Source organism: Garra rufa, chromosome 22 (genome assembly GCF_049309525.1).
Source record: "Garra rufa chromosome 22, GarRuf1.0, whole genome shotgun sequence".
Taxonomy (NCBI): Eukaryota; Metazoa; Chordata; class Actinopteri; order Cypriniformes; family Cyprinidae; genus Garra; species Garra rufa.
The window spans coordinates 39,650,740-39,673,017 of NC_133382.1; the positions used below are offsets into that span (position 1 = coordinate 39,650,740).

Consider the following 22,278-nt stretch of genomic DNA (forward strand, 5'->3'; position numbering starts at 1 on the left):
CACTCCGAACGACTCCAGACTATTCAAATGTCAGTTTGCATGTGAATGCATCTCCTGTTGGATCGTAAATTGCTCTTCTTCAGTGTGAAGACACAAACGCTCCTTCTGTTGCTTTAGTTGAGCGTGTATCAGTCCGAGCAGCTCTCCAATTCATCCACAGTTTATAATTCTTGAGACTCTATGAATGCTGCATTTCTCTTTATTCCCCGACAGAGCCAGATTCACACTTGCACGCTCACAAAAAGCCTTAAAATAGCCCTGACCGCTTTATATTTACGTGCGTGGGGAGAGAGCGGAAGAAGAGCTGTGATTGTAGCCAGTCTTTTATGCAACAATTTTCCACAAAGCCTGTAATTTCTCTAAGAAGCGAGCCGAGGCCTCGCGCTGACCTTTGGAAATGATGTCGGCCTAAATTGCACATTATTTTTCCTCGATTAGAGAGACGCGCGTCCCTCTGGAGGAAATGCTTTAACCGTCTGAGGGCTGAAGGAATAAAGATGCTCATGAATAATGAACGGCTCCGTCCTGCCGTGGCTTTGGGAACGAGTCGTTATTCGTTAGCTAATGATTTATAGTCACGCTGGTTAAATATTAAATGGTTCTGTCAGTAATACAGGACCACGCCGTGTTTAGGATCAGGTCTTTGTTCTGGTTTAGTCTCAGCGCTAGTTAAACTGTAACTCACCTCTAGACATCTTTTTTCTTAAATGTCATGATTTCTTTTTGATTTTTTTTCTTGAGGATTTTAAATGTGTTTGTTGTTTAGACTGTGACTGTGTTGTTTGTATGTAAAGGTGAAGATCCTGAGAGCTTTACATGTTTAGTCTCTTGCAGATCAAAAGAAAGTGCAGATCAGTGAGAAAAATAAATGTAAAAAAAGGACGTAATAATAATTGCCTCTCAGGCCTGATCTTCATCATTACAGACAACAAAGGCCAGCAGACGATCATTTGTATTTTGTTTTTTTTCCCTAAATGCATTCTATTTTATTTTATGTTATATGTAATTGTTTGTATTTATTTTTTATTTAGTTTATTTTTTTAAATTTAATTTAATTTAATTTAAAAATTTAATTTAATTTAGTATTTTAGTTTTATTATTTTATTTTTTTCTAAAAAATATTTATTTTATTTTTATTTTATCTTATTCATTTATTTTTATTTATTTTTTTATTTATTCATTTATTTATTTTTTATTTGTTTTATCTTATTTTATTTTTTATTTCATTTAATTAAATTTTGATTTTTTTATTATTTTATTTTGTATTTTATTTGTATTTTAATAAAAAAAAAAAATATGTAAGAAAAATGGGTCCATAAGGGTTATTAGAGTTAACTATATATATATATATTCAATACTTTAAAATAAACTTTAAATAAAATTAAATATTAAAAAGACTTCAACCTTCTTTTTTTTACTTCAATAAAAACTTAATGAAAACTATATATAACATTCAAAAAAATTAAGCATAATATATTTCTGAACTACTGGATTTATAAAACACTTGTGAAAATTGTCATTAATGTCATTTATGTCATTTTTTAAAATAATTATGTTGTATATATTTGTTAATTGAGGCAGTCTCTGTAAATATGTATATTTTGTTGGTTATTTATTTATTTATTTTTTGCATTTGTGTTTGTTAAAACAACTTCTAAAACTAAAGTAAAATAATGATAAAAATAAAGATGACAAGAATGACTGGCATGTGAATAAAAATAAAAATTTAAATAAAACTGTTAAAATATAAAAAGTTCAAAATATAAATAAAAACTATAATTGATGTTTAAGTTGATTTTATCTTCGATATCTTTGTCTTCTTTTCAAGTACAGATTAATTTTTCATGGAATTGAATTGAATTTAACTTAATTTAATTGAATTTTATCTGATATATTTTATTCATTTTTGTATCTTTTATTTTTATTTTTTTTATTTTTTTTTATTTTACTTTATTTTTATCTTTTTATTTTAGTTATTGTTTTTGTATCTTTTCTTTTATTTTTATCTTTTATTTTCTATAAATTTATCATTTATTTTATTTTAATTGTATTGTTTCATCTTTTATTTTTATTTTATTTAAATTTAATTTTTAAGTTAATTATTTTTATTTTTATTTATTATTTTATTTAAAGCTGTGGTTGTTATCAGAAGCTCATTCAGCTCTCATTACTCAATATTTAGTCTTGTTTTCCAAGACTTTTGTTTCCAAGACTGTAAGTTCGTCTAACGACCTTCACAAATCTAGATGCATTCACTGAAGTCTGCAGAATGACAAGACAAGATGGTAAAATGATGTTCATCCGCCGATAAAGAAAAACATCAGTTTTATCAGTTTGTTAAATTGAGTGATGATCAGAGACTGGTTTTGTAAAGATCACACACAGCTCTGGCAGTGCAGGACCTTCTGTGTCTCAGTCATTTCTGTTTGTGTCAGACATGCGTAATGGGATATTAAATTACCCAGCGTCCTCTGCTCCACCTGGACCCGGGCCATCTGTTCCTGCGCTCTCTATCTTCTGATGCATGAGGCGACGGATGTGCAAATGAATGCTCTGATTCTCTGATGAACGCCGTCAGACCCCCGTCATCACCTCAAAACCCTGAGCCTGAGCCCAGTCTGTCTGACTGTGATTTGTGGCCCGTTTCAGGATGATTTTAAATGTGTTTGTTCTTCAGACTGTGACTGTGTTGTTCCTATATGAAGATGAACGTCCTGAGAGTTTTACTGTTCAGTCTCATTCAGATCAGAACAAACTGCAATTTAATGAGGAAAAGAAACAAAATATTATTATAATAATAACGGCAACTCACTGCTCACTGCAACAAAGATGAGCAGACGATCATTTGTATTTATTTTTTCCCCAAAATGCATTATTTATTTATTTATTTATTTTTTTTAATCTTTTATTTTGTTATTTTAATTTAATTTGATCTTATTTATTATTTATTATTTATTTTATTTTATCGTATCTTATTTATTTAATTTTTTATCTTTTTTTAATTTTTTAATTTAATTTTTAATTAAATTTAAATTTATTTTATTTTATCTCATTTATTTTATTTATATTTAATTTTATCCAATTTAATTTTCTTTTATTTTTTCTTTTATTTTGTTATTTTATTTGATTATTTATTTACATTTTTATCTTTTTTATTCATTATTTAATTTTTGTTTTTTATTCATTTAAAAAAATTTTTTTTAATTTTATTGTTTTAATTTTATTTATATTTTAGTTATCTGATTTATTTTATTTTTATCTTTTATTTTATTTGTATTTTTTAATTTCATTTAGTTTTATCTTATCCTATTTATTTTATTTATTTTTTACATTTCATTTATTTTTTCACATTTATTTAATATTTTTACATTTTATTTTATTTTATTTTTTTACATTTCATTTATTTTTTATTTTGTTTTTTACTTTTAATTAAATTTAAATTAAAATAAATTTAATTTAATTGTTTTTTATTTTATTTTATTTTATTTTATTTTTTTTTCCCAAATTGTGCAGCTTTTACATTTTAAATTGTAATCTTTTCTGCAATTTTTTTTTCTTTTTTTCTGAATAGTCCAGCCCTAGATTCTATTTAGAGAAAATCTTCTTTCCAGCCGTTTGCTGTGATCTCAGGTGATTATTCAGCAGCTGGAAAATATTCTAATGGTGGCGAGGAGAAAAACAGCAAAGCTGCGGCTGCGTTATCAGAGACTGTTTCTCAGAAACAATGAGTGACGATGAAAAAACTTCAGTCTGTGAGAGCAGAAGGTAGCTCTGCTGCTTCTTGCCGATTTATCAGTCAATAGTATTCTAGTTTAGTGTATACTGTGCAGTATAGGCATGGGATGATAACCGGTTTCAAGGTTTACCGCGGTTTGAAAAAGTCACGGTTTCAAAACCGCACACAAAAAAAGTTATACCGTTCCTACGATATGTGCATTTTCTGTGTCGTCAAAGTGAAAGAGCAGGACTCGCTACTAGGTTGTGTGTGTGCGTCCCTGCAGCGAAAACAATGCAGCCCCTCCCCCACCGGTTAGTGCTGCTGGCGCGTATATGTGATTGTGCACGTGGTCCACAGTCAGTGAGACTCAGCGGTAATATAAGTTCAGGATGGATGAAGGAGCTGAACTCCCACAACACAGAGTGGGAAATAGCAGACTATATGTACTAACTTTACGTTTCTTTGATCGAACATTAGTACAACAATTAAGTTAAAGTGAAATCACGTCTTTGCTTTTAAGCCTTCCGCCACGTTAAAGTTGCAGTGTGTAGGTTTTTGCGGCATCTAGTGGCGAAGTGGTGAATTGCAACAGTCCACCTCTCACCCCTCCCTTTACAGAACTACAGAAGCCGATAAAGACTTTTTTGACAGCAACGAATAGTGAGAATTCTTTTAAAACGTAATTTAAGGAATTATATTTACTTAATCATTCAATAAAACTATGTTATTGTGAATATTACTGTTACTGTTACTTCATCATTGTATTTTTAAGGTCTTTATGCACCCCTGAAAACATAGTTATTGAACCTCTGTCTAGAGATCATCTTAAATATTACACAGTGCACCTTAAATATCTTTTCAAAATCATGGCATTAAAAAAAATACTGAGTATTTGTTTATTTTTGGAACTTTTACTAATGGTCATATTTTTGCTTTGATTAGTGATGGCATTTTTTCCATTTAGGAGGATTTTTTTTGAAAATTTTATTTTGTTGATAATTGTTGAGCTGCAGGCTTAGGCTCACACAAGTGACTGAAATTTATTTAATTAAGGAGATTCAATTATTTATTTGCATTATTTTGGCTATTGCTCCATGTTACAAAATGTTCTATATGTTTCCTAAAATATACTGTGTTCAGTTAAATTTTTGTTTTTTTTTACCCAGACATTTAAATATAACATTGTAGAGCAGTAATTACAATACCGTGATACCGTGAAACCGTGATATTTTTATCCAAGGTTATCATACCGTCAAAATCTTATACCGGCCCATGCCTAGTGCAGTACACACTATTTAGTGTGCTAGTATTCAATTTTAAACACAGCCTACTGATGTGTGTGTATCAGAGCGAGTCTATAGAAACATTCAGTCTGCTTTATCAGGAGAATCTCTGTTTTATCCAGGTCTCTCCAGACACAACTCATTTTATGAGTGCACTAAGTAGCTAGTGTGTAAAAGTTTTCTGGTCTGTTTACGAGCACCGCAGATCCTCTCCAGGGATTTGAACAAACCGTCCAGTTGTGAAACACGAGCGCTAGACTCCATCAGGCCTTAGATTGAGTTCCAGCGGCCAGACGCTGAGAGGAATGAGCTAACAGATGCTAACAGATGTCAGAATCTTACAACAGATCTGTCTAGATTTAAAGTCACAGAGCAGTATTATAGTGCACTATTAGCTGGTTTAGGAGCTGAATGGATGCTAATGTTTACGGGTGAAAGTCAGTGGCGGGTTGTGTTTCTGGAGCTGGCAGGTGAGCGTCAGAGCTCGTTTCTTTGATCAAATGTCTCATCTGAACCTTGCCGCTCGTATTTTGTTCTCCACAACCTTTGTACAACCCCAGACACTGGCAGAAACCACAAAGACGGCCTGTGTGTGTCTGACCGGTCCTTCCAGAACACTAAATGAACATGTTTACTGGTGCATACACTACAATTCAAAAGTTTGGGGTCAGTGTGATTTTTAATGTTTTGAAAGAAGTCTCTTCTGCTAACCAAGGCTGCAATTTAAGTTAATTTATTATTATTTTTTATTTTTATATATTTTTTTCATTTTAGTTTTATTTAAAATGTTTGTATTTTTTTTATCTTATTTATTTAATTTAATTTAATTTTTTATTTCATTTCATTTAATTAATTTTTTATTATGATTTATCTTATTTATTTTATTTTATTTGCCAAATTGTTTTAAATGACATTAAATACATTATAAATGTCTTTACTGTCACGTTTCTTCAGTTTATTGCACCCTTGACAAATAAAAGTTAAGCTGAAATCAAATGTATAAAATAAAATATTAGATTAAAAAAACTTAAACTTAAAAACTTAAATGAAATGTAGAAATGTTGCCTTAGCGTCTAACTGAAAAATTCAATTCAATTCCATTCAATTCAATTCAACTGAAAACTTAAACTTAAAAACATGAAATGAAAATTAGAAATGTTGCAACCGAGGCAACTAACAAAATGTTTATGTTAAGTACTAAAATTACTTATACTAATAAAATTTTAGCACTTCAGTTTAAACTTTTTTTGATTATTTTATTTAAATATTAGATGAAAATCTTACCATTTGAAAATGTAAAAGAAAATTTGACAACTAATTAAATAAGTTAAAATTGAGGTACTATGATTAAAAAATAAATAATAAATATAAAAATATATATTACAAACATGACAAAAGAACAGAAAGCATTATCTAAATGAAAAATGAAATGAAATGAAATTTAATTTATTTAAATTAAATATCAGATTAAAAACTTAAACTTAAAAACATGAAGTGAAAATTAGAAATGTTGCTAAACTAATACTAAAATAATACTAAAATAAAAATAAATTAATAACTAAATATTTAAAATATTTTTTATCTAATAAAAATAACAGAAGCACAAAATGTTAAACTTAAACTAAAATGAATTCATATAAATATTCATATTAACATTCAACTTTAAAAAAACAATAGGAAACTAACCAATAAAAAACGTTTGAACTGAAGTCCTAAAATTGCTAAAACTAAAACTGAAATAAAATATAAATTTTAGATGAAAGTGAAAACATTTAAAAAAAACTTAAACTTAAAAAACAAATGTTGCCTTAGCATCTAACTGCTAAACTAAACTAAATATTTAAAATACTTCTTTAATCTAATAAAAATAACAAAAGCACAGAATGTTAAACTCAAACTAAAATTAATTCATATACATATTAATATTAAACTTCAAAGTTATAAATTATACCTTGGAAACTAACCCCTAAAAAAGTGCTATACAAAATTGTTAAATATAAAACATACATTTAAAAAAAAAGACAAAAGCACAGAAAGTTTTGAAATCTGTGTAATGTTTTTGTAAAAACTGTGATAACTTTTATTTTTTATGATTTACAGAATAGAAAGATAAATATGCTGCCACTAGTTGCAGCATGCAACAGATCAGCCAATCTGGCGTCAGGTGTTCTGACTAGAGAGGCTGTGATTGGCAGGTTCTGAAGTGGCTCCGCCCCTCAGCATAAATAGCTCCTTCAGGATTAATTGTGGTCTGCTGAAGTGCGTCCCGTGTGCTGATATTGTCTTTGCTCTGTAATCTACTGCTGGGAAATTGATTTGTTTGTTGCGCGCTGAAGTCGGCTCATGAAAAATGGATAAATGTCAGCCTGGTGTAACCAAAAAGACAAATAAATGAGCCTCTCTGTGTGTCTGTCAGTGCTGTTTCTGTGCTGTAATTTCCAGCGCAGGCTCTTCGGCTGCTTTGCACATCAGTTTGTCTGCCGTCTGTCAGCGTGGCGTTCTGTAATTAACCTCCTGTGACCCGATCGAGAGTCTGTGAGAGTGTTCATTAACCTGCGCTGACAAACCGCACAGAAACCACACGATGCTGATGCTGGAGATACAGGACTAAGACTATTCACCATGACTCACATATATGACCCTGGACCACAAAACCAGTCATAAGGGTCCATTTTTTGCAATTGGGATTTATACATCATCTAAATTAGCTTTCCATTGATGTTATGGTTTGTTGATATTTGGCTGAGATACATCTGAAATCTGGAATCTGAGGATGCACAATTTTAAACTTAAACACTCAAACACAGCGACTGGAGGAGTTTGATCAGCAGTGATCAGGCTTTTCTTCCTCCTTCAGATAAATGATTAGCAAACAATGCTCGTGTGTCCTGTTCAGAGACACCCGTGAGCTTTGATCTTGTTGCTAGCATGATTAGCAAGTTACTGGCATGTTACTAGCATGTAGCTAGCATGATTAGCAAGTTACTGGCATGTTGCTAGCATGATTAGCAAGTTACTAGGATGTCGCTAGCATGATTAGCAAGTTACTGGCATGTTACTAGCATGTAGCTAGCATGTAGCTAGCATGATTAGCAAGTTACTGGCATGTTACTAGCATGTTACTAGCATGTAGCTAGCATGATTAGCAAGTTACTGGCATATTGCTAACATGATTAGCAAGTTACGAGGATGTCGCTAGCATGATTAGCAAGTTACTGTCATGTTACTAGCATGTTACTAGCATGTAGCTAGCATGATTAGCAAGTTACTGGCATGTTACTAGCATGTTACTAGCATATAGCTAGCATGATAAGCAAGTTACTAACATGTTGCTAGCATGATTAGCAAGTTACTGGCATGTTGTTAACATGATTAGCAAATTACTAGCATGTTGCTAGCATGATTAGCAAGTTACTGGCATGTTACTAGCATGTAGCTAGCATGATTAGCAAAGTTACTTACATGTTGCTAGCATGATTAACAAGTTACTGACATGTAGCTAGCATGATTAGCAAGTTACTGGAATGTTACTAGCATGTAGCTACCGTGATTAGCAAGTTATTAGCATGTAGCTAGCATGATTTGCAAGTTACTAGCATGTGTCTAGCATGATTAACATGTTGCTAACATGTTTCTAGCATGATTAACAAGACATTCTCATATTTATAGCAAGCTACTAGCGTGTTGTTAACATGTTGTTAGCAGCATTAACATGTTGCTACCATGATGGTTAGCATTACTAGCATGATTAACAAGTTACCAGCATGTTTATAACATGATTAGCATGTTGTTAACATGTTTCTAGCTTTCTAACCTGATTAGCATGTTGTTAGCATGTTTCTAGCATGGTTAGCATGTTGCTTCCATGATCTTAGCATTACTAGCATGATGAACAAGTTACCAGCATGTTACTAGCATGTTTCTAACATGATTAACATGTTGTTAACATGTTTCTAGCATGATTAGCATGTTGCTACCATGATCTTAGCATTACTAGCATGATTAACAAGTTACCAGCATGTTACTAGCATGTTTAGCATGTTTCTAACATGATTAGCATGTTACTAGCATGTTGTAAGCATGATTAGCATTTTGATAGCATGTTTCTAGCATGATTAGCAAGTTATTAGCATGTTACTAGCATGATTAACATTTTGTTAGTATGTTTTTTATATTATTAGCAAAGCTAGAAACGTAATTAGAATGTCGCTAGCATGATGTTGGCATTACTAGCCTGTTGTTAGCATGTTTCTAGCATTGTTAGCGAGACATTCTCATGTTTCTAGCATTGTTAGCATGTTAACTGCTTGGTTAGATAGATAGATGTATCAACTCGACTCAGATCAGTCTGAAGCCAACTTAAAGGATTAGTTCACTTTCATAACAACAATGCACAGATAAAGTACTCACCCCCTTGTCATCCAAGATGTTCATGTCTTTCTTTCCTCAGTCGTAAAGCAATTATGTTTTTTTGAGGAAAACATTCCAGGATTTCTCTCTTTATAATAGATGTGGATGGAGCCCCAAAGTTTGAACTTCTGAAATGCAGTTTAAATGCAGCTTCAAAAGGCTCTGAATGATCCCAGTCGAGGAGGAAGGGTCTTATCTAGCCAAACGATCGGTTGTTTTCTAAACAAATTGACAATTTATATACTTTTTAACCTCAAATGCTCATCTTGTCTCGTCTCTGTGCAGCGAATGTGAAGTCTGTGTGATTGGGGTAAATACAGTTAGGGTACGTCTAAAAACTCCCATCTCGTTTTCTTCCCTGTATTATCAGAAATGAGTTCCCAGCTAGTTTAGCATTTGCACATGTGCTGCGTGGTATTACTGCTCCTGCTTCAGCCTTATTACGGCAGCAAACTTCCTTGACTATTACGCCGGAACGGGAGTGTAGTTCCTAATCTTATCAGCCTAGAAAATTGAAGCTTTGCATTTCCCCCGGTCTTAGTACACGATATAACTACAGAAGAGTCAAGTTTTAAACAGGACAAATATCGAAACTCATTGGTCATTTTTGAACGCGATGCTATTGGTCTAATAGGATTCAATGATCTATGCTAAGCTATGCTAAAAGTGATATCGCCAGAAGAGGAGAACGGCTGAATGGATTTCAAAACGGTAAAAATCAACTTATTAACTCGGGGGGAGTTGGAGAATGAGCCTATTTCCCAAAAAAGTGGAGTGTTCCTTTAAGGCTAATATATTCATACTAAAAGCCAAAAAACGTTAATTTTGATTTCATGGGGACTTTAATTACATTTTAAAATATATTCACATAGAAAACACTTATTTTAAATTGAAATAATAATTCACAATATTACAGTTTTTTCTGTATTTTTAATCAAATAAACGCAGCCTTGACGAGCAGAAGAAACATCTTTAAAAACCATTAAAAATATGTTTTCTAGGTTTGGATGCAGTAATGTTGTAGTGTTCCTGGTGTGAGGAGCTCAGAGGTCAGTAATGGATCACATGAGTCTCTGTGCAGTGCGTCTGAGAGCTTGTTTCAGGCCAACTTTGACTATTATTAGTGGCTGGCTGTTAACTGGACTCAGCAGTTTCCCCGCTGCAGTCTCATTACATTTACAGGCCGGAGAGAGCGCCGCTAACACAAAAAATTAATTGGAGGCGTTGCGATAGTCGGGACGGTGGATAAATCAGCCGCGGGACGACAGCTTTATGTGCCGCAGCAGGAAAGGAGGGGCTTGGCTTTAACAGGACCAGATAAAAATGTTGGGAGGGTGACGGGTGACTGTAATTCTGCTCTTCCTAAAGCACGCCTACGGATATTTCATGGCTAGAATCGTTCATTTTGGGCCTGTTTTGCCTCTCTGTGTTTTCTTCTCATCTCTCAGCTTGTAAATTTAGCTAAAGGAGGCTGTGCGCAGGAGATATTTCACTGCGACAGGTCTGCGGCGCCTATAAAAGCGTCCCGTCCGCTTCACTTGAGTGTAATAAAGCGTCTCGATCTCTCAGGATGGAATATAGGAGTCTGTGTCTGATGGGACAATAGTCGACCTCTGAACCATTGACCTCTCAGAGGTCACGCCACAGGTCAAGGAGACAGACACAGACGCTGTTCAGAAAAGGTCAAAGGATCTTGAAGGATCCTGTGCATTTACAGGATGTGTCTGACACTGATTTGTTATAATGTGTCTCCGTATGTAGTGTATAAATATAGTATAGAATTATTATTTATTTTATTTCATGGAACATAATTTTTTTTTTTGGTTTAAGTTCTCATTCAAATATCAAGATTTTGTTTGGACAAAACCTGCACATTTATTTACATAAATTATATATTATATATTTCTTATTTACAAAAAAAGTAAATATATATATCTTAAAATTATTTACACCTAATTTTATTATTTTGTTTATTTTAACTTAAATACTAAAATAAAGTAAAAAAAATTTTTTTTAAATATCTGAATTTTTTTTTATAAAACAAAAAATATATAAACTAAATAATAAAAATGACAAAAACACAAAAAATACTAAACCTTTTAAAATTATTTTACATTTTTTAAATAATAAATACTAAAATCTATAGGTTATTACCTAAAACATTGCTTGAAATAAATGTTGACTAAAATAATATTATTAATTATAAGTATAAAAAGTTTTTTTAATTTAAAAATATATTTAAAAAAATAATTAAAATGACAAAAACACACCAAAAATTACTAAAACTTTTAATCCATTGCAATCTACTTTAAGATATCAACAAAAATATATAATATATATATATATAAAATTATTTTATTTTACCTAATTTAATCATTATTTTAGTTTAACTTAAATTCTAAAATAATTAACTTATATAATTATTAAATAAAAATTATTTTTATAAAGTAAAAAAAATAAATAATTAAAAAATATATAAAAAATTATTAAAATGACAAAAAATACCCAAACTAAAATGTAATTTAAAGTTGAAAATATTACATATTTAAATCTACTTTAAAATTTTAAATTTAAACAGAAATGTTTTTTCTTTTTTTATTCAAGTTAAGTACAGCTAGATACTATTTAAAATACTATTTTAAAATAAATAGAATATGCATGAGGGTTATTATATAAAAAATATATATATTTTTGAAAAAAAAATATATTTACATTAAATGTAAAAAAGGGTTATAATACTTATTAACTTATTAACTAAATATATAAAAATATTTTATAGCAATAAGTTAATTTTTTTGCACTTAATTGAATTACTTTGTTTAGTTTTAGTTTAAATGCTAAAATATTTAACATTATTGAATAAAATAACAAATCATTAAAAAATAATAAAAATAACAAAAACACACAAAGTACTACAACTTTCAAATCTATTTTAAAGATTTAAATATTAAATATTAAAATCTACTTTAAAATATCACCAAAACTATAATAGTATACTAATAATACAAAGAAGTTACAAGCCACAATGAGACATTTGATATATCTGATACATAAAATAATAAATGCAATGTAGCTTTATTAAATCATTCTATATCATCCCTAAAAGTGTTTACACACACAATGGTTAAATCATGAATGCATTATAAAATTAATATTATGACTTTCTGTGAAGCTGCTTTGAAATTAATTCACAAATAAATATGACCTGAGAATGCTGCATGATTTTTTCTATTCTTTGAACAGTATTTTTAAAAACATAGTAGGCAGTTTCCAGTACATACAGTACAGTACAGTGAGAGAGTGTGAGTATGTGTGTGAGTTTTGCTGTCAAAGACAAACTGAGATCAGCTTTGACCAACAAGAGGAAAGAAATATAAAAGAACAGCAGAAACACACACACATACGCCGCCGGGCATCCTGGGAATGCTGTGAGCTCAGTCTGGGTTTGTGCCAGTCCGGGTCCGTTCAGAGAGAGGCTTGTTTGACCTCGTGACCTTCAGAGTTCAAACAGAGGCCACCGGTGAAAAACACAATCCTGCTGAGAGAGACGAGGCCTCACATGACCTGAGTGTGTGAGAGAGATTTGTTTGTGTTTTATGCATTTTTTGCGTGCTTATTCGCTATCCACAATCCAGATTACATGAGCAGTGAAACAGTGCTGCGGGAAGTATTTAACCTGTGAGGTAATTGAGCACAAACACGCCTATTTTTATGTAAAGATTTTTTAATTTAATTTAATTTAATTTAATTTAATTTAATTTAATTTAATTTAATTTAATTTAATTTAATTTAATTTAATTTAATTTTTTATTCTGTGATGTTTTCATTTAATTTAATTTAATTTTTTATTCTGTGATGTTTTCATTTAATTTAATTTAATATTTTATTCTGTGATGTTTTCCAAGGCTTACAAAAACTGAACAATAATTCATTATTTTCTTTCTTTCTTTCTTTCTTTCTTTCTTTCTTTCTTTCGTTCTTTCTTTCTTTCTTTCTTTCCTTCTTTCTTTCTTTCTTTATTTCTTTCTTTCTTTATTTATTTATTTTTATTGTGCAATGTTTTTTAAGGCTTACCAAAATTGAACAATAATTATTTTTATTTTATTTTATTTTATTTTATTTTATATTATACTGAACAAGATTTTTTTTTTGCTGTATTATGTTTTTCAAGGCTTACCAAAAGTGAACAAAATTTTTATTTCATTTCATTTCATTTCTTCTAATTTTATTGTGTGATGTTTTTTAAGGCTTATCAAAACTGAACAAGAATTAATTATTTTATTTTGTGATGTTTTTCGAACTTTACAAAACTGAACCAAAATTATTTTATTTTATTTTATTTTATTTGATTTTATTTGATTTTATTTTGTGATGTTTTTCAAGGCTTACAAAAACTGAACAATAATTCATTATTTTCTTTCTTTCTTTCTTTCTTTCTTTCTTTCTTTCTTTCTTTCTTTCTTTCTTTCTTTCCTTCTTTCTTTCTTTCTTTATTTCTTTCTTTCTTTCTTTATTTATTTATTTTTATTGTGCAATGTTTTTTAAGGCTTACCAAAATTGAACAATAATTATTTTTATTTTATTTTATTTTATTTTATTTTATATTATACTGAACAAGATTTTTTTTTGCTGTATTATGTTTTTCAAGGCTTACCAAAAGTGAACAAAATTTTTATTTCATTTCATTTCATTTCTTCTAATTTTATTGTGTGATGTTTTTTAAGGCTTATCAAAACTGAACAAGAATTAATTATTTTATTTTGTGATGTTTTTCGAACTTTACAAAACTGAACCAAAATTATTTTATTTTATTTTATTTTATTTGATTTTATTTTGTGATGTTTTTCAAGGCTTACCAAACCTGAACAAGAATTTTATTTTATTTCATTTCATTTTATTTTGTAAGGTTTTCAAGGCTTACCAAAATTGAACAAAAATTATTTTATTTTATTTTATTTTATTTTATTGTGATGTTTTTCAAGACTTACCAAAACTGAACAAGAATTATTTTTATTTTTATTTTTATTTTTTATTTTTTATTGTGTGGTGTTTTTTAAGGCTTACCAAAACTGACAAGAATTGTTTTTATTATTGCTATTATTATTATTATTATTATTATTATTTATTTATTTTTTTTTTTTTTTATTTTTTTTTTTTAATTGTGTGATGTTATTCAAGGCTTACCAAAACTGAACAAGAATAATTTTTTTTTTTTTTTTTTTTGTGATGTTATTCAAGGCTTACCAAAACTGATCAAGTATTGAATTTTAATTTGATTAAAATTAAAATAAATTTTGAGTGTGTGTTTGTTTGTGTATTGCATTTTTTCCATGCTTATTCACTATCCACAATCCTGTTTAAGCGATCAGTGAAAGAGTGCTGCTGTGACTGTGAATATTTAAATGAGGTAACTGAGCACAGACACGCCTCTTTTTATGTAAATGCGGCTCATTCACAAATCTCAGCTCTGTTTGCGGTTAGTGATTACAGTTGCACTTTCTGAAAGTAAATATCATTGTTACCTGAAAGAGGCGTTTGTGTTTATGCAGTTCATCGTTTGATGTTCTTTTTTAGTGAATGATCCACTGAATGGATCCACTGAATTATCAACAGCAGTTCATTCCTAAAGCTCTGCTGTGTTTGTTGAAGTTCTGACTGAAATGATCTGAAGCGGTGATGATGATGAACCTCTTGGGCAGGTTTGGCGTCTCTGGTTAACCAGGTTCTGGAGCTCTGTGTTTCTCAGTTAATAACTCAACGCTGCTGTTCCAGGATCAGTGTGATGAATGGCTGTTTTTCTGGGTTTTGTGGGAGATCAGCACTTTTATTCTGCTGTTAATGCAGTGCTCACCTCACAGCAGCTTCTCACCGCATTTCCTTTTGTTTTTATGCAGTCAGTTGTGTTTTACAGGTCCTTAACGGAATTTATAGATTTAATTTACACAGCCAAGTCAAGTCACTTTTATTTATATTGTGCTTTTTACAATACAGGTTGTGTCAAAGCAGCTTTACGATACTAGAGAGGAAAATAGTGAAAATGCAAGAGGATGATAGTTAACACTCAATTAAACACTCAATTTTCAGTTCAAGTTAGTTCATCATTGATTTATCATTGATTCAGGGATGTCAGCGGTTTATGGTGTTGATAAAGATTAACTGCTATGATACTCTTTTACCCGTCACATCCTTTTTTAATTAAATTTTATTTAGATGTTCTTCAAGGCTTACCAAAACTGAACAAAAAATTAAATATCTTATTTCATTTTGTGATTTTTTTCAAGCTTTACCAAACCTGAACAGTATTATTTTATTTTATTTTATTTTATTTTATTTTATTTATTATTTTATTTTATTTTATTTTATTTTATTTATTTTATTTTATTTTATTTTATTTTATTTTATTTTATTTTATTTTATTTTATTTTATTTTATTTTATTTATTTTATTGTGATGTTTTTCAAGCCTTACCAAAACTGAACAAACATTATTTTATTTTTTATTTTATTTTATTTTATTTCATTCGAAATGAAATAAATAATTAATTATTTTATTTTATTTTATTTGTCATGTTTTTCAAGGCTTACCAAACATGAACAAGAATGGTATTTTATTTTATTTTATTTTATTTATTTATTTTTTGATGTTTTTCAAGCCTTACCAAAACTAAACAAAAATTATTATTATTATTATTTTTTATTTTTTTATTTTTATTATTATTATATTTAAGGCTTACCAAACCTGAACAGGAATTGTTTTATTTATTTATTTTTTATTTATTTGAGTCACTTAAAAACCAGTAATGAGTGTTAATATTAAAATTAGGGAATTAGGAATTAGTAAACATCTCCTTATTGCAGTCCCTGTATTTCTAAGCTGTTGCAGCCAGTTTCTTTGGTAAAATAGAAATTTTTGAAAGTTTAGTAATAACAGTTTCCAATTAGTTCATATAAAATCCTGTAATATTAGTTCACAAATAGCACCATTTTACTGATATCACATGGCAGTGACGATGTGTCTGAACATCAGAGTATTTGATGGCGATATCACAATAATATCCTCCAACACACTTCTCTTTCTTTTTCTCCGGTTGTAAATGATGTGTTTCCTCATTTTCTGTCTGAAATGAGACGTCAGATCGTCTAAAGAGGATTTCAGTCTGCAGGTGGTTTGACCTTTTAAATTATTCACACACATCAACAATTCCACTGACACACACACACACACACACACACACACACACACACACACACACACACACACACACACTCATCTAAATCTCAAACTAATGTGTGTTTGCTCCTGAAAATCCTCATGCTCCTCACACATCCTGAAGAAAACCAGTGACATACAGCACATCTCACAAAATTGTGTATGTGTGTGTGTGTGTGTGTGTGTATGTGTGTGTGTGTGTGTGTGTGTGTGTGTGTGTGTGTGTGTGTTTGACCTCTTTGAATGGACACCCAGATCTCATCATGTGAGTCTCACTGTCCTCTGCTGGTCACTGTTTGTCATTACACTCAAGATGCTGCTGTGTTAAATTTATATGTTCATTTTAATATGAGAAGTGCTTGTGTGTTCAGAAGAACACTCGTAAAATGTGTATTTGTGTTGTATAATCAGTTGCATGCTAAAGAACAAAGGAGTTTGTTGGTAAACGCAGTGCATGCTGTCTAATGTGAATCTGGCTCTAATCATGTGTGTTTTTGTGTTTAATGCAGGTGTTCTGAGGGGTGATGCCCCGTACGGCCAGATCATCAGTGTGTTAGACGGTGCGGCTCACGTCAGAGACAGTGTGTGTGTGTGTGTGTGTGTGTGTGTGTGTGTGTGTGTGTGTGTGTGTGTGTGTGAGTGTGAGTGTGTGTCAGCATGGCTCTGACCGACAAACACAAAGTCAAGAGACAACGACTCGACAGAATCTGTGAAGGTGAGACTCATTTATTCTGCTCATGATCTCAATCTGTTTCACTTTCAGGCCCAGACTGAATCTCTGCTGAAAATCTGTGGAGTGGATTTAAACGCTACACTGCAACTTATGCACCTGTGATTATTATTCATTATTAATCCATAATTATTATAATATTATTAATTAGTAGATGTGAGATATGGCTGTATATCGCCGTAGGTAATATCCAATAGTCCTGTTCAGGACTTAGGTGTGAGTTCGCAAATCATTTGATTCAGTTTGAGACTTCGGTGCGGGTTTGCGAATCATTTGATTCAGTTCAGGACTTCGGAGCGGGTTTGCGAATCATTTTATTCAGTTTGAGACTTCGGTGCGGGTTTGCGAATCATTTGATTCAGTTCAACACTTCGGTGCGGGTTTGCGAATCATTTGATTCAGTTTGAGACTTCGGTGCGGGTTTGCGAATCATTTGATTCAGTTCAGGACTTCGGAGCGGGTTTGCGAATCATTTGATTCAGTTTGAGACTTTGGTGCGGGTTTGCGAATCATTTGATTCAGTTTGAGACTTCGGTGCGGGTTTGCGAATCATTTGATTCAGTTCAGGACTTCGGAGCGGGTTTGCGAATCATTTGATTCAGTTTGAGACTTCGGTGCGGGTTTGCGAATCATTTGATTCTGTTCAGGACTTCGGAGCGGGTTTGCGAATCATTTGATTCAGTTTGAGACTTCGGTGCGGGTTTGCGAATCATTTGATTCAGTTCAACACTTCGGTGCGGGTTTGCGAATCATTTGATTCAGTTCAGGACTTCGGAGCGGGTTTGCGAATCATTTGATTCAGTTTGAGACTTCGGTGCGGGTTTGCGAATCATTTGATTCAGTTCAGGACTTCGGAGCGGGTTTGCGAATCATTTGATTCAGTTTGAGACTTCGGTGCGGGTTTGCGAATCATTTGATTCAGTTTGAGACTTCGGTGTGGGTTTGCGAATCATTTGATTCAGTTTGAGACTTCGGTGTGGGTTTGCGAATCATTTGATTCAGTTTGAGACTTCGGAGCACATTCGCGAATTTGATTCAGTTTGAGACTTCGGTGCGGGTTTGCGAATCATTTGATTCAGTTTGAGACTTCGGTGCGGGTTTGCGAATCATTTGATTCAGTTTGAGACTTCGGTGCGGGTTTGCGAATCTTTTGATTCAGTTTGAGACTTCGGAGCGGGTTCGCAAATCTTTTGATTCAGTTTGAGACTTCGGAGCGGGTTCGCAAATCATTTGATTCAGTTTGGGACTTTGGTGCGGGTTTGCGAATCATTTGATTCAGTTTGGGACTTTGGTGCGGGTTTGCGAATCATTTGATTCAGTTTGGGACTTCGGAGCGGGTTTGCGAATCATTTGATTCAGTTTGGGACTTCGGTGCGGGTTTGCGAATCATTTGATTCAGTTTGAGACTTCGGTGCGGGTTTGCGAATCTTTTGATTCAGTTTGAGACTTCGGAGCGGGTTCGCAAATCTTTTGATTCAGTTTGAGACTTCGGTGCGGGTTTGCGAATCATTTGATTCAGTTTGGGACTTTGGTGCGGGTTTGCGAATCATTTGATTCAGTTTGGGACTTTGGTGCGGGTTTGCGAATCATTTGATTCAGTTTGAGACTTCGGAGCGGGTTTGCGAATCATTTGATTCAGTTTGGGACTTTGGTGCGGGTTTTCGAATCATTTGATTCAGTTTGAGACTTCGGTGCGGGTTTGCGAATCATTTGATTCAGTTTGAGACTTCGGAGCGCATTCGCGAATTTGATTCAGTTTGAGACTTCGGTGCGGGTTTGCGAATCATTTGATTCAGTTTGAGACTTCTGTGCGGGTTTGCGAATCATTTGATTCAGTTTGAGACTTCGGAGTGGGTTCGCAAATCATTTGATTCAGTTTGAGACTTCGGAGCAGGTTTGCGAATCATTTGATTCAGTTTGGGACTTTGGTGCGGGTTTGCAAATCATTTGATTCAGTTTGAGACTTCGGAGCAGGTTTGCAAATCATTTGATTCAGTTTGAGACTTCGAAGCGGGTTCGCAAATCATTCGCAAATCATTTGAAGTGCTGATGGATAATATCAGTGTATTACATGAAACATGGCACGTCATTTAGCAAATCGGCACAAACAAAAATAAGATCCGGCGGCGTCTGTGGAAAGCCTTGGGCTGGATGACACTCATGATTAAATCATTACTCTGGTAGAGATGTATTTTGCATAATCCAGCCTGCCTGCGGTCTGGAGATGGAGTTCAGATAGTTTAATCAGAGGAGCAACAGGGAACGATGCGCTGCAGGGAAAACACCAATCTGGCACGTCTGTTGCACTCCCTACCACCGGCTCGGATGGGTTCTGAGAGAAAACCTCAGTCTGGCCCCGTTATGACAGGCCTGAGGGGTCTAGATGAAGCGTGGTTCGGTCTCCTCTCATCTCGTGGTGTCTTTGCGGGTCCCGTCTGTTGCTCCATCTGGCTTGAGCTCGGGCTGCTTATGGCAGGTTGCCTGCGAGGAGGGATTGAGCGGCAGGCGATGAGGACAGAAGAGCAGGATCACATGCTGCTGTAGTTACAGGAGGTGTTGGGCCCGTCAGCAGATGTTCCTCTGCAGCTGTCGATTACTAACATGTGTTTTCCTCTCCAGGCTCTTGTTAGAGTGCTAAAATGCTCAGCGGCAGTTTAAACTTTAATATATACGCTGAAGTCACAGGAATCCTTCTGAATATGCAACTTATGTCCCCAATAGCTCTGTGTGGTAACAAATTTAGGTTATAAAGCTATTGTGGGAACATTGTTTTGAAAAGGTTTAAATATCCAGTTTTCTAGTCGTCATTAGTTTGTCATTAGTTCGAAGTTCAGTTTGGGTCTTAGGAGTGGGTTTGCAAATCATTTCATTCAGTTCCGAACTTCAGAGTGGTTTGTGAGTCATTTGATTCAGTTTGGGATTCAGTTTGGGTCTTCAGAGTGGGTTCCCGAATCATTTGATCATATGAGCAGTTCACAAATCATTTGATTCAGTTCAGGACTTCGGTGCATGTTTGCGTATCATTTGATTCAGTTTGGGACTTCGGAGCGGTTTGCGAATCATTTGATTCAGTTTGGGACTTCGGAGCGGTACGCGAATCATTTGATTCAGTTCGGGACTTCGTTGATGGTTCATGAGTCATTTGATTCAGTTCCGGATTCAGTTTGGGTCTTAGGAGTGGGTTCGTGAATCATTTGTTTCAGTTCGGGACTTCGTTGATGGTTCATAAGTCATTTGATTCAGTTCCGGATTCAGTTTGGGTCTTCGGAATGGGTTCGTGAATCATTTCATTCAGTTTGGGACTTCGGAGCGGTACGCGAATCATTTGATTCAGTTCGGGACTTCGTTGATGGTTCATGAGTCATTTGATTCAGTTCCGGATTCAGTTTGGGTCTTAGGAGTGGGTTCGTGAATCATTTGTTTCAGTTCGGGACTTCGTTGATGGTTCATGAGTCATTTGATTCAGTTCCGGATTCAGTTTGGGTCTTAGGAGTGGGTTCGTGAATCATTTGTTTCAGTTCGGGACTTCGTTGATGGTTCATGAGTCATTTGATTCAGTTCCGGATTCAGTTTGGGTCTTAGGAGTGGGTTCGTGAATCATTTGATTCAGTTCGGGACTTCGTTGATGGTTCATGAGTCATTTGATTCAGTTCCGGATTCAGTTTGGGTCTTAGGAGTGGGTTCGTGAATCATTTGTTTCAGTTCGGGATTTCAGAGCGGGTTTGCGAATCATTAAATTCAGTTCAAGACTTTGGAGCGGGTTAGCAAATCATTTGATTCAGTTTGGGATTTCAGAGTGGCTTTTGAAATGTTTTTACAAGGTTTAAATATCCAGTTTTCTAGTCGTCATTAGTTTGTCATTAGTTTGAGGTTCAGTTTGGGTCTTAGGAGTGGGTTTGCGAATCATTTCATTCAGTTCGGAACTTCAGAGTGGTTTGTAAATCATTTGATTCAGTTTGGGATTCAGTTTGGGTCTTCAGAGTGGTTTGTAAATCATTTGATTCAGTTTGGTATTCAGTTTGGGTCTTCAGAGTGGGTTCCCGAATCATTTGATCATAGCAGTTCACAAATCATTTGATTCAGTTCAGGACTTCGGTGCATGTTTGCATATCATTTGATTCAGTTCAGGACTTCGGTGCATGTTTGCGTATCATTTGATTCAGTTCGGGACTTCGGAGCGGTTCGCAAATCATTTGATTCAGTTCGGGACTTCGTTGAGGGTTCATGAATCATTTGATTCAGTTCGGGATTCAGTTTGGGTCTTCGGAATGGGTTCGTGAATCATTTCATTCAGTTCCGAACTTCAGAGTGGTTTGCGAATCATTAAATTCAGTTCAAGACTTTGGAGCGGGTTAGCAAATCATTTGATTCAGTTTGGGATTTCAGAGTGGGTTCGCGAATCATTTGATTCAGTTCGGGACTTTGGTGAGGGTTCGCAAATCATTTGATTCAGTTCGGCACATATCCTGAATCATTTGTTTCAGATGAGGATTTCGGAGGTGATTTTGTTGTCCATCATGTGATTTCTTAGAAAATTCTGATTCTAGGAATAAAAGTTACATGCATGTTTTGGAAGGTTTAATTCCATCATGTAAATGTTATTGTTAAATCTATTCATATAATGTTTGTATAACATTCTACTTTTGCAGGAAAGTCCTGTGCTATTGTTATTGTGGTAATACCGCTCCACTCTGTAAGCATTAGAACAGTCACTGGAGATGTGTTGTTTTGCCTTGTTTTTGGTCTGCTGGGTTTATTTTAAGGGTTTGCCTTTAAAGAAGCATCAGCTCTATTTTCAGGGAGCTGCTGTCAGATATGCTCATGTTTGTTGGGCCTTTCTTGCAGATATTTCTGGACTCTGAAAGGATTGTGAACTATTAATCATGACACTGCTGAACTGACCCGTCAGTGCGTGTGAATGTTCTTAC

The 22,278-nt window shown here is 33.2% G+C and overlaps 1 protein-coding gene across 2 annotated transcripts in view; it reads left to right on the plus strand.

Annotated features, from left to right (window-relative positions):
* Positions 1–22,278, plus strand: part of ctbp2l (C-terminal binding protein 2, like) — a 65,242-nt gene that overhangs the window by 14,690 nt on the left and 28,274 nt on the right. For both annotated transcript variants that reach the window (XM_073828475.1, XM_073828477.1), the window contains exon 2: positions 17,130–17,335. In XM_073828475.1, the coding sequence (XP_073684576.1) occupies positions 17,278–17,335 (58 nt within the window). In that variant the 5' untranslated portion in view covers positions 17,130–17,277. The remainder of the gene's footprint in view (positions 1–17,129; positions 17,336–22,278) is intronic.